Source organism: Pecten maximus, chromosome 16, assembly GCF_902652985.1.
Source record: "Pecten maximus chromosome 16, xPecMax1.1, whole genome shotgun sequence".
NCBI lineage: Eukaryota > Metazoa > Mollusca > Bivalvia > Pectinida > Pectinidae > Pecten > Pecten maximus.
Window position 1 is genome coordinate 30,526,026 of NC_047030.1, and position 13,639 is coordinate 30,539,664.

General features: G+C 37.8%; 1 protein-coding gene and 1 non-coding gene across 2 annotated transcripts; both read right to left on the bottom strand.

The window, feature by feature from the left end:
• Positions 1–1,325: 1,325 nt before the first annotated feature.
• Positions 1,326–1,397, bottom strand: Trnas-aga. The gene has a single exon. It is a non-coding gene; the product is annotated as a tRNA-Ser (tRNA).
• A 4,136-nt stretch (positions 1,398–5,533) lies between these two features.
• On the bottom strand, positions 5,534–13,342 carry LOC117344749 (protein rtoA-like). The gene is made up of 3 exons (XM_033907577.1): positions 13,168–13,342; positions 7,445–7,922; positions 5,534–5,654 (listed from the first exon to the last, which is right to left on the bottom strand). Exons 1-3 carry the CDS (start codon positions 13,340–13,342, stop codon positions 5,534–5,536), a joined length of 774 nt encoding a protein of 257 aa, XP_033763468.1.
• Between the last annotated feature and the right edge of the window lie 297 nt (positions 13,343–13,639).

Below are 13,639 nucleotides of genomic sequence, written 5' to 3' on the forward strand. Positions count from 1 at the left end.
TGAATTCGCCATGTGTAAGAAAGGCGATGATTACGTCCCGTACAACGAGTACGCCTGGCCAAAGGGAGACTACTGCATTGTGACGTTCCTGGGTGTTTGTCCGAGAGGCAAGTACGATAATTGCGGAGAAAATTTTACTCCAATTCAAATATATTCATATAAGCTGTAGATATATTCTTTGTCTTTTCTTTTAAAATCTTAAATCTGAAATAGAGATTTTTACTATAAGAAGAAATGGATTTTTTTATCTTAGAAGGAACACATTACCGTTAGTTAAGAGTATACTAAGTATCTAATGCAGTTTTCCTTTTTTATAACAGGTTCCTTCAGAGGGTATCTCTTGTTTTACAACGGCCACAATATGCTTGGACCAAAGTACTGTTGTAGGTGAGAACTTTATCTACAGATATGAGTTTTGTAAGACCGTCTTTGACGTGATGATTATAGCATGACGTTGTCCGTCCGTCATACCGTCCGTCCTTTCGTCATAAACATTTGTTTTTCCGGAGCCCTCGTTAGATTTCTTTGAAACTTCATAGTCTTATAATTGCATTGTATGAAATATTGTTTTGCCTGCGTGGAAATTTGATTCGACTGTTTTATCTGATTTCTTTAAACATTGCTTTCAAAAAGATGGAAGGTGTTAATCATTTAAGTTTTACTGAAAAAAAAATGGATTCTACACTCGGCCTTGACCTATTAACTTTGCAACAAAATATATTTATTTCAGTTTTGTGCGTTCTATATATATTATTAACATCTTAAATACTGTTTATTTTAAGAATTCATATAATATATGTAAATGATATTCTTATTATTGCGTTATATCAAAAGGACTATATTCCGCGGAGAGATAACAAAATCTGTAGTTATGTAAAATGTATCACTACGCACTAGAGAAATATCATCAAGGAATTGACGCGATATAAAACTAGTTCAGTGTTAAGCTATTCTTGGAATGAACAATATTTTTTTAATCCAGGAATGATGGTGACGTCAATACAGAAATCCGTATTCCCACTCACCACCCGTTCTACATGCATCCATACACCACCAAACAATGCCAGGCCGTCAGGGGAGTTAACTCGTCCTTGGAGTATATCTTCCTCGATAATCACTCCGTATATGTTTTCATAACTTCAACACGAAGACCGTTTATGGAAGTTTCGGATGATACGAAATTTGATGAACAGTATTATAATTATCAAGTCAAGGTCTATTTCTGTTACTATTACCCATAATGCTCTAGTAACTAAGTCTAATGTCACTATAGACAGGAAGTGATGTTGCTAATACAACTGTATCAGGAGAAGGAGAAAATGTAGCAGCCAGACCGGGGTTCGAACCCGGGACCCTCCGAACTCTAGACGGACACTCTACCACTGAGCTACCTGGTTGCCGATGATCGACCCAGTCCAGTTCCGCTACATTCCTCTCTGCTGTTTTTCAAGTCTTCGCCCACGAAGACCACAAGTTCGGATATAACCTTGCTAAGCATAGTCACAATGCTTTAAACAAGGGCAGGCAAGCCAATTATGTAACAGGAGAAGGAGAAAATGTAATGTGTAATGTGACCTGAACGAGCTCGCAGTAACAACATGTGACATTAGAGTAATACGAGTGAGAGAGAAACTGCCTTCATTAAAAAAATGTGTTGTTTGTTTGGTGTTTATTTTCAGATCTAAATATTAACACTCAAGTATACATAAGTGAAATCTGTGAGATGTTCATCTTCTGTTTGAATGATTTTTATGATCTTTAATGTAGATTTTGTCCGTCTGGTATAAATGTATATCTCGAACACCTTGTATATATCTATATTCGTCTCGATAACCGTTAATCTTTTGTTTTTAAAGATATCTCACAAAATTGGACAACTAACAATTATGGACCTTTTGTGAGGTACATTTAGTGTTATACCAACCTGTTAGAATTAAACATTAACCGAGGGCAAATTGGATTCTATAGGTTCATATAATGCCATAATGACCGAATCAAAGTTCCTGCAATTCATGTTTTCGTTCACACCAAAAAATAGATAAATAAATAAATAAAGAAAAAAAAAAGAAAAAAAAAGAGAAGATATCCCTTGCTTAGCTTATAATCAAAACAAATACCACAATTAGATAATTCGAGAATTATTTTTCAAATGCTCCTACATGGCCTCTTGTGCGACACGATCTCCCAGACAGCTGATTCACATCATTTTCAGTCCCAACAGTTCAGTCCTGAATAAGTGAGTCTCATCACTTTCCAAATAAAAATGTTCAGTTATGAAAGGAAGAATGGGATAGTATTTCAGACGACATTTTGCTTTGGTGACGTAATAATGCATTCAACTTGACTTTATATAAATGTGAATAAACAAGAGATTTTTTCATGAAAAACCGATTATTGATTGTTTCATTTCTGTCTGATTTACGTTTAACGATATTTAAATATTTCATGCTGTTGCATCCCTTCTTTGTTTACATCATTAAATGACAGCGAGCTGCACACTACAATGTATGTGTATATTAAGCTGTAGCAAAGTAGTCCCGGCCAGACCGGCCGCAAAATGGCTGGTTGCCATTGACTCCCCCAATCATTATCAAGTAGGCGGAGCTAGAATTTTTAATCGAAGAATGAAAGGGAAAACGATGAATCAGAAAGCAGCATTCAGCAACAAATGATTACAATTGTTCATGCAATCGACCTGGTGCTCACTTGGATTTATAAACAAACAAAAGGTTTATCCTTAGAAACAATAGTACATAATTGTAACGGATGGGATCAGCACTATTGTAAGGTTCAAAATAACAGACCAATCACGGTTTATATCTAAAGGAATAAACAATATGAGAAAATGTTTTTATTATTCTAGTGACTTAGCACGAATTTCCAACCCATCGTCCATATCGTATGTATTATTCGACACATGTTGATATAATATGGACCTTGGATTGAGGATTTGTGCCGAATCCCCGTGATTAAGGCTAAATTGCCTTCAATGTCAAATGATCAATTATAAAGCGTTCAAGTCAACAGAATGATATAAAGCTACATATTCACGCTTCGTTTTACAAATGTGAAAAATACTTTCCTACTGTAATGCTGACGCCCCCACACGCTTCGTAATGGTTACATGTTACATTCAAACAGCGGTCCCTGAATGAATATTTTATGGCATGTCGGTGATATGGCGATACAACACCACTGTAAAATCTAGGATAGCTTATAAATTTTGACACCTTCATTAATAATGCATTTGCGTACAAAGGGCGTTAAATGGCATGGAGTTGTTATCTGAATATATCAGACCAATACTGTTTTATTATGACTACATAGAAAATTAACTAAGTTTTTTGAATACCTTTCCCCCTCTTTAGTAATAAGTGTGGGGTTTGTGTTTGAGTGTGTGTTTGAGGTGTGTGTTTGTGTAAGTGTTATATAATAATCACTTTGTGCGTATATGTCGTCAAATTCCGTGCATGCGTGTGTGCTAGCGTGCATCTGTGAGTTCGTGCATGTGTGCATCTGTTAGTTCGTGCATGCGCGCGTGCGTGTATCTTTGACTTCATGCATGTGCACGTGCATGTGTGCATCTGTTAGTTCGTGCATGCGCGCGTGCGTGTATCTTTGACTTCATGCATGTGCACGTGCGTGCGTCCATCTGTGAGTTCGTGCATGCGACCTTGATTACCTTTTGATATACTATCTCAGTCACGACGTAGCATCGCAGCATCAAGACCTACACCCGATTAGATTGTGGTGGTCATCGGTCAAGGTTAAAGGTCAAAAGTCCCACTTGACCACTTTTTGAATGAATATTAAAGGTCAAAGGTCGCGCTTGACCTTTTTTTAAATGAATAATTTGTGAACACGATATGCCATGAACCTCTGGACAATTCAAGTTCATGTTCGCACCATAGCATCATAACATCATTGTCTTCACCTGGTTAAATATTGGTGGCCATCGGTTAATGAGATATCTGTGTGAGGACTTTCTCACTTTGCTTTTATTATAAGGATATTAAGTTTCTCCAGTGAGCATGTTACCTGCTTTTAAAGTGCCATTCCTTCGTTGTTTACCTAATTAAGATTGAAAAAGGTAAGTTTCTGAATTTTGTTCTTCCCTAAAATGCAATTTGTTTCCTATAGAGAATAATCTAAGGGTTTCTTTACAGTGAAAAGTGTCGATGAAACCGGAACGTTGGGACCTAACCATACCTTAGACCAAGTTTTCCCACACCATTTCTTATTGGTCTAATACACAGGACAAATGTCGATAACGAAAAATATATCCTTTGAACATCAGGTGTGCCGCTTTGGTCTGAAATGTAACTGCTTTGTCAGTCTTGTTGTCGATTAAAATCATAATGAAAATGTTAATGACGTCAAAATCTAAAGGTTACCTGTTTAATGATAGTAATGCATGGTGTACGGAAGCCCTTGAGGGACATTTCTAGTTTCCACTTAATGACTTGCAAATGATTTGTTATTTGATAACTACAATAACTCCAACAAAATGGACGGGTTAAGCTCTAACGAACATGTAGATTTATCTATTTAAATTGATACTGTATAAATCGTTACGCTGAATTTATCAAAAGTGAACATTTTTTCTGAGCAGAGGTTTTCTACTTCATTAGCAATTAACAAACAAGGAATAAGTATTAAGAAATAAGAACACAAAAGATTACAAATAACAAATAGGTACCAAGAAATAGATACTAACAAAAAGTGGAAACTAAACCCTCCCTCAGGGCTTCCGTACTGATGGCGGCGGACAGACTGATACATTATGTGAGGGTTGATGTAGCAAATAATAACATAGATTGCTGTCATTGTGAAAAATATTTTTAATTGCTTTTCAGTTTCACGTAGGCGTGCAGGATAACACTACTGTACATCTATATATAATTAATGAAAAACACGGAAATAGTGTGGCTTTAACGATTCCATTGTCAACAAATAAAAAGAGGGCAATTTATTTGACTATATATAAAAAAAAAACACCAAAAAAACCCGCAAAATCTTTGCTTTAAGGTCAGGTTTATTGACTCACAATACCAAAGCAACACCCACAATTAACATTAAAATGCTAAGCTGACAATTACCTTAATATGTGGAGCTACTATAGTTAATTAATGGCTTGTTTTCAAAGCAATTACAAAAAATGAAATACTTACAACAAAAGTGAACTGTTTTTCAGTTCTATGTTCATATCTGTAAGTCAATCAAAATGGGTGTATAGTTTATCACACGTGTGGGACGAAGAATGTTTCATTTCAATGCATCTGTGTGTGTGTGTGTGTGTGTGTGTGTGTGTGTGTGTGTGCAAGTCGACAGAGCCGGGAGGCTACTGAAGAAGACAAAAATACCATATCAGGAATAGGCTTTCTAGCTTGTGAGAACTAGGAAAAGTTATAGGACGGAGAAGAATTCCGCGTGCTACACCCACTCCCTGATTCGAAATTGGCGACTTATTTTAGATTTTGTTTTTAATTTTCTAAATAATTATTTCCTTTTCAATGTCTCCTTTAAAACTGCCTCATTTTTGACCTTTGGTAGAATATCTGCCCATTGGAGGAAAGCTATTGGTTTGGTCTCCAGACCTTAAAACATCTAAGTCATTAATCTGGTACTTGTTACATCCTGCCTGGTACTCACTCCTGATAGGATACAAAAGGAAACAAATGATCCATTCCAATATAGATATAATGGACTAAGAGAGATGTCATACCAATGTGCCTGCGATATTATATTCAATAGTGCCAAGGACGTCAGATTCAAGTATGTATTGGTCTCAAAGGAGCTTTTTGTGTCAGGGGTACGCTAAAAAAAAATAAAAAATCTACTGTAAGCAGTCTATTTTTCTTATTTGGTGTAGCTAGTCAAATAGCAGAAAGTAGATTACGTTCAGGAAAGGTGCTGCCGGACCCTGATCCTTACTTGTCCGTACTTGTTAATTAATAAATGCACACGTCACATTCCAAAATTGAAATTCACATTATTACATAACTGAAATACACATTAGGGCAAGCTCTGTATAAAGCAGAACAAACCAGTTTTCTATGTAGCGAAATTTATCGGCAAAATTTAGCCATTGTTGAAAAGAGATGATGGACACAAAATGTCGGTCTCTCGAAGTGATGATTTTTCAATACTTATTCTAGTAAGCCAGTGTTCATATCATCCGCAAATAATTGTTTTAATTGTTTTCCATCATGTCATAATTAACTGACATTCTTTTAATCGTCAACCGCTGTATATATACGGCGTCCATGCTGCTGTATTGTTATTTCAAAGTCTTGTTGAAATGATCACTCTCGCGAAAGGCGCACGTGCCCATCTTTAAACACATTGCTTATCTACAAACAACTTGATTCGTCGCAAAGTCCGCATTCTGACGTCGTCAGAGTCTGACAAAACAATCACCTACTGAACTTCACTTTTTTCTTGGTGTTTCACTATACCTAGCACACATAAGGCTGTGAGACTGTGTAGTCATTGATAGAAGCTGCGGATAGCGACTTACACGTTCATGATCCTTATATCGCCAGGTGAGATGCGCTGTATAGGGTCAGTTTGCAGAGAAATTCTTCCAATACGGGAACATTTATACAGTCAGGTTGTTCGCAAAGGTCAGCCAGTTATTTAAAAAAAAAATGGCACGAACACTATGGTTCAGTTCGCAACTAGGAAACTAAAATCAAGCAGGAATTAAAGTTAGGTGGGAGGTAAATAGATAGGAAGAAACTAGGAATTGATGCTTGATCATTCATGGACATACATGGATCTTTCTTCTGCATTTCCTTTTGCGATGTCTCCAATATGAATAAAACGTTGATGCGTCCATCACAATAACTGTCCCAAAGAAGCCGACTAGGAGGCAGATCCCCAAAGAGCCGACGGACACAGCACTGGGCCTATTGTCAGGGGCACTGATTCTCTTTCGTCTGTACAGGCTAGTGGTTTCCTTTGCTACCATCAGTTGCTTTTTCAAAGCGCTAAGCAGGGCAAGTTTTTCTTCTCTGTTGAGTAACACCGACCGATTTCCCCACTGAAATTTCCTTGGACATACTGGAACGTACCACGCCTTCAACAGTCTGTGATCAGTCGAGTTCGGAAGGATACCATGAAGCCGACTTGTATTGTTCAACGCATTCTTTTCGCATAGGCATGTTTTATTCTGTAAATTACCAGGGGTTGAAACGTCAGTTACACCAACCAGCTCAGAAGTAGTATTTTCAGTTCCGCGATCAAGTTTTAAAGTAGTAGTCTCAGTACCACCAACCAAGTCGGAAGTGGTAGACTCAGTACCACCAGCCAAGTCGGAAGTGGTAGACTCAGTACCACCAACCAAGTCGGAAGTGGTAGACTCAGTACCACCAACCAAGTCGGAAGTGGTAGACTCAGTACCACCAACCAAGTCGGAAGTGGTAGACTCGGTACCACCAACCAAGTCGGAAGTGGTATACTCGGTACCACCAGCCAAGTCGGAAGTGGTAGATCAGTACCACCAACCAAGTCGGAAGTGGTAGACTCAGTACCACCAACCAAGTCGGAAGTGGTAGACTCAGTACCACCAACCAAGTCGGAAGTGGTAGACTCGATACCACCAACCAAGTCGGAAGTGGTATACTCGGTACCACCAACCAAGTCGGAAGTGGTATACTCGGTACCACCAACCAAGTCGGAAGTGGTAGACTCAGTACCACCAACCAAGTCGGAAGTGGTAGACTCAGTACCACCAACCAAGTCGGAAGTGGTATACTCGGTACCACCAGCCAAGTCGGAAGTGGTAGACTCAGTACCACCAACCAAGTCGGAAGTGGTAAACTCGGTACCACCAACCAAGTCGGAAGTGGTAGTCTCGGTACCACAAATCAAGTCGGAAGTATCACTTGTAGATTCATTCAATAGTATTGAGGACGTTCCTGAAACAAATAGCTTTGCTTTAGTTTCAAACATTAGGGTAATGATTTCCACACAAATGTCATTATGATTGTGCGTAAAAAATGATTAAGTTTCTATTAATTCTGCAATGTTCTGTTTTACAATAACAATGTATTATTAGGTGAATGTTAGCAGCACGTCCTTCCTTGTTTATTTGTTGTGGGGCCATGGTTTAAGAACTGTCAGAACTGAAACATTATTGTAGAATACTTGATTTTAAAGAAACACATTTGTGTTGATAATTAGATATATTAAGTTACTATATACATTGTCAACACAATGCACCAATACACTATATATTGTTAATCCAAGGTTAAAGATTTGAATTTGCTGTCGCACTTTTTACGGTGTCCAAAAGATGTGATATTTGTGAAATTAACATCCATGTTGAGGATTTATTTTGACTGCTTATCATTCTAAAATATCTCGCTGCCTTTCTTTCCATTTACTCTCTGAGGCGATACGACTTCCAGTTTCCGTATTTTTGAGATGTCATTTTCATACCTTTGATGGTCTTTACTGATCCGCGGCAATACTCTACCTTGTGCTGTTTGACAGATAAATTTATGATTTTTTAAGCATTCCGTTGTCCTCATCTTCCCTTCATCAAGCCGGACACACTTTTCTATCTCGCAATTATTAGGTTTCCCGTGGTTTCCACGATGTCCAATCGGCCAGGGTACCATCTACCCAAGTAAAGCCCGAACAGTTAGTCACTGAGGTGTACAGCCCAATCCAAACTTCGCCTTTCGTTCTGAAATACGATTACACGCCGTTTGAGTCATTAACTTTCAAACCTGTATACATCTACTTCCCCAGATAAATAGATGAAATACTCTTTTATTCAAATGTTATTTAATATCTTCAGTTATCAGTTGAAATACATATAGCAACAAACACAAGATTTTTCAATAATAACATTATTTTCAGTGATTATGTGGTTCAATCTTAGTTATTTCATAACAATGTTACATTCATTTGTTTTATTCATCTACTTTGTATCAATTTTGCCCACTGGTTCATGATTTCATGTTTTTCCTTATTATTTTCCCCAATTTCGCTTCATTATTACATTAAGGGGAGCTAACTAGCTCACCCAGTGGTATTTAAAATCTCACACAACTAATTCAGCCAATCAGCTGGTGTTTCACCTGAACCAAGTCCCTAAAGAAAATGTGTTTCTTGTGTTTGTAGCTATTTCCTGAGTAAATAACAAACGCAATGGATACTTTCTATAGACGAGAATAAAGAGTAGGGTCTTGTGATTTTAAAAATAAAAAATAGACTTCTGGGGTATAAATAGAAAGGTGTATGATATCAGGTGTAAAAAGGCCGTGAATTCCCCAGGTGGGGGGTTCCCCTGTCCACTGTAAATATCAGGGTTACTGTCTTCCAAGGTTTGGTGAGCTCTTATATGCTACTTAACCTATCCAATAACATCATTTTACTGATAGGGAAATCTTCAATATTTAATTTGATGTCAATTTCACAATATTTGAACTTCAAATGAGCTATTGAGGGGATGGAGTCATTGGTAATAACATATAGTGAAATAATTAGTTGTGAGAGACCTTTTTACAAGTCTTTAAAGTAACTTGTTGGTATGTATTATGGCTAACCATGGGCCTCTTTTGACATGTAAATTGGGGAACTGTTTGATAACTTCGGCACATTTCGCGAACAAATGTATGTTTTAGGAAAAATGCAGATTATGTATGTTGCACAAAACGACCGTTCCATAATGCTCACAATAGCATGGAAAACTGATATTATTGAACCGGACATGATTTGACTCTGTTAAAGTGTACAATTAGATTCTGCTTTGACCTTGAAATGCAAATGGAGAATTCGAATGATATAACACAAAAATAGTATGTAGAAAGGTATTTCAATTATCAAAATGCTATTGTTAGATACAATAAAGAACTCTGATCACAGCAAGAAGTCTAGTTGTTGGAAAATGGTTCAACCCCCGAGTTCGAGGTAAAATGCTTTCTGAGAAAAGCCCCAAACGCAACAGTTTGCCAAGAAACCAACCTTCTTTCCATATTTAGAAGTCCTCATTATCCAATAGGAGCATTTTTGATAATTGTAATACGTCCATATATGCCACATTTGTGTAATACTAACTACAGCCGCCATTGTATTTCAAGTCCCAAGCAAAGTCAGTGTTAATGCTTTAATAGAGATATTGCTGGTAAAGAAGGAAAGAATACCGACATAAAGATAGAAGCAGTTTTATAGCTAAAAACCAATTAAATGATTATAACAAATATTGATTTGTATGGAGACATATGAACTAGTAGGGGGCACTTTCCTAGATAATAAATAATTGATTCATACAGGCATTGTCAACCAAGCTATATTACAAAATGTTAGCAAATCAGGAACGTCATGATCCGTTTGTGATAACATCAACCATGCTGACGAAAATCCCACGGCAACCAGATGTAGATATATATTTCATTACATGATTTATGTTTCGTTCAATTTGAAATGGTGTAGATTTCTCTCACATGGGAGATCTTGGCCGTCAGAAATAAACATCCGATATATAACCATACCACAAACAAAAATTAACACGTTAAAATGAAAACGGAAACTGTAATAAATTATTACTTTAAAAAAATGACAGCTATCACAAAAGGCCTACCACAAAAGTGCATACATTGTCTAAATTGTCAGAATCCTATCAATGATTTATTTACGAATCAATAACAAACAAAAGCGTATACACTGTTTCAAAGAAACAATGATCCGCCCGTGCTGGGACATATCCAGTTTAAGTATTGGTGATTTAGTGATTGTGAAACAATTTACAGAGCTTGATTAGCTTGGTTTTACGGAAGGCCATTGGTGCCAAATGTAATCGGTAAAAAGAAGTATTCCGTATATTCGCAACAGATTTGCGTATATATGTATTTTTTTACATATTAAATTTGGCACCAATGGGCACCAATACGCAAAACTTTTGCAAATATACGCAATATATTTATTTCTAAAGATTATATTTGACACCAATGGACTTTCATATGATTTCCTTATTAAAAACGTTAATATTATTTATTTTCTAATTCTTAATAAAATAGCAATAGCAATAGCAATAAATAGCAATAGCATTTTAACGACTAAAATCTACCCAAATTCTAAAATGAATATATCTGCAGTTTGGTGTCAATATTGACCATACATTACATTTAATTATTGTAACTGACTTACATCTTTCCGCCTTACACTTGCTTCTCTCTGCTCAACACTTACTTCTCTCTGCTTGACGCTTTCATCTCTCTGATTGACACTTACTTTTCTCTGCTTGACACTTACTTCTCTCTGTTTGACACTTACCTCTCTTTGCTTGACACTTACCTCTCGCTGCTTGACACTTACCTCCCTCTGTTTGACACTTACTTCTCTCTGCTTGACACTTAACTCTCTCTGTTTGAAACTTACCTCTCTCTGCTTGACACTTACCTCTCTCTGCTTGACACTTGCTTCTCTCTACTTGACGCTTACTTCTCTCTGCTTGACACTTCTCTCTGTTTGACACTTACTTCTCTTTGTTTGACGCTTACTTCTCCCTGCTTGACACTTACTTCTCTCTGCTTGACACTTACTTCTCTCTACTTGACGCTTTCATCTCTCTGCTTGACGCTTACTTTTCTCTGCTTGACACTAACTTCTCTCTGCCTGACACTTACTTCTCTCTGCTTGACACTTACTTCTCTCTGCTTGACACTCACTTCTCTCTGTTTGACATTTACCTCTCTATGCTTGACACTTAACTCTCTCTGCTTGACACTTACCTCTCTCGCTTGAAACTTACCTCTCTCTGCTTGATACTTACTTCTCTCTGCTTGACACTTACCTCTCTCTGCTTGACACTTACTTCTCTCTGCTTGACACTTACCTCTCTCGCTTGACACTTACCCCTCTCTGCTTGACACTTACTTCTCTCTGCTTGACACTTACTTCTCTCTGCTTGACACTTACTTCTCTCTGTTTGACACTTACTTCTCTCAGCTTAACGCTTACCTCTCTTTGCTTGACACTTACCTCTCTCTGTTTGACACTTATTTCTCTCTGCTTGACACTTACTTCTCTCTGCTTGACACTTACTTCTCTCTGCTTGAAACTTGCTTCTCTCTGCTTGACACTTACCTCTCTCTGCTTGACACTTACCTCTCTCTGCTTGACACTTTTCTCTGCTTGACACTTACCTCTCTCGCTTGACACTTACCTCTCTCTGCTTGACTCTTACTTCTCTCTGCTTGACACTTACCTCTCTCTGTTTGACACTTACTTCTCTCTGCTTGACACTTACTTCTCTCTGCTTGACACTTACTTCTCTCTGCTTGACACTAACCTCTCTCTGCTTGACACTTACTTCTCTCTGCTTGACACTTGCTTCTCTCTGCTTGACACTTACCTCTCTCTGCTTGACACTTACCTCTCTCTGCTTGACACTTACTTTTCTCTGTTTGACACTTACTTCTCTCTGCTTGACATTTACTTCTCTCTACTTGACGCTTTCATCTCTCTGCTTGACACTTACTTTTCTCTGCTTGACACTTACTTCTCTCTGCTTGACACTTACTTCTCTCTACTTGACGCTTTCATCTCTCTGCTTGACACTTACTTTTCTCTGCTTGACACTTACTTCTCTCTGCTTGACACTTACTTCTCTCTGCTTGACACTTACATGTACTTCTCTCTGCTTGACACTTACCTCTCTGCTTGACACTTACTTCCCTCTGCTTGACACTTACCTCTCTCTGTTTGACACTTACTTCTCTCTGCTTGACACTTACCTCTCTCTGCTTGAAACTTACCTCTCTCTGCTTGACACTTACCTCTCTCTGTTTGACACTTACTTCTCTCTGCTTGACACTAACGTCTCTCTGTTTGACACTTACCTCTCTCTGTTTGACACTTACGTCTCTCTGTTTGACACTTACTTCTCTCTGTTTGACACTTACTTCTCTCTGCTTGACACTTACTTCTCTCTGCTTGACACTTACCTCTCTCTGCTTAACACTTACTCTTTTCTGCTTAACACTTGCTTCTCTCTGCTTGACAATTGCTTCTCTCTGCTTGACACTTACCCCTCTCTGCTGCTTGACACTTGCTTCTCTCTGCTTAACATTTACTTCTCTCTGTTTGACACTTACCTCTCTCTGCTTGACACTTTCTCTCTGCTTGACACTTACCTCTCTGTTTGACACTTACCTCTCTCTGCTTGACACTTTCTCTCTGCTTGACACTTACTTCTCTCTGCTTGACGCTTTCTCTCTGCTTGACACTTACTTCTCTCTGCTTGACACTTACTCTCTGCTTGACGTTCAACTTCCCCTGTTTGACGATCAGCATTTAAAGAGGTACAAAATCGAGCGTAACTTACCATTTCTCGTGCCAGTATAGTGGAACGGGAGGGATACCATGGTAAAGTGTCGGATACATGACATTAAAATTAAATAGTGCTACAAAGCGGACCCTAACGGACATTTAATGTTTTGATTGTATTTTATTTTTGTACGTCAAACACTTAATATAATCAAGCAGCTGATACATTCTCGTGCGAATTATTAAATATTATTTTGGAGATTTTACAAAAGCTATTCCTCGGAACGTGAAAACGTTTAAATAAAAAGGCAATAAAAATTACATTATCCTTCCTCCCCATTTTTCTTATACAACTATC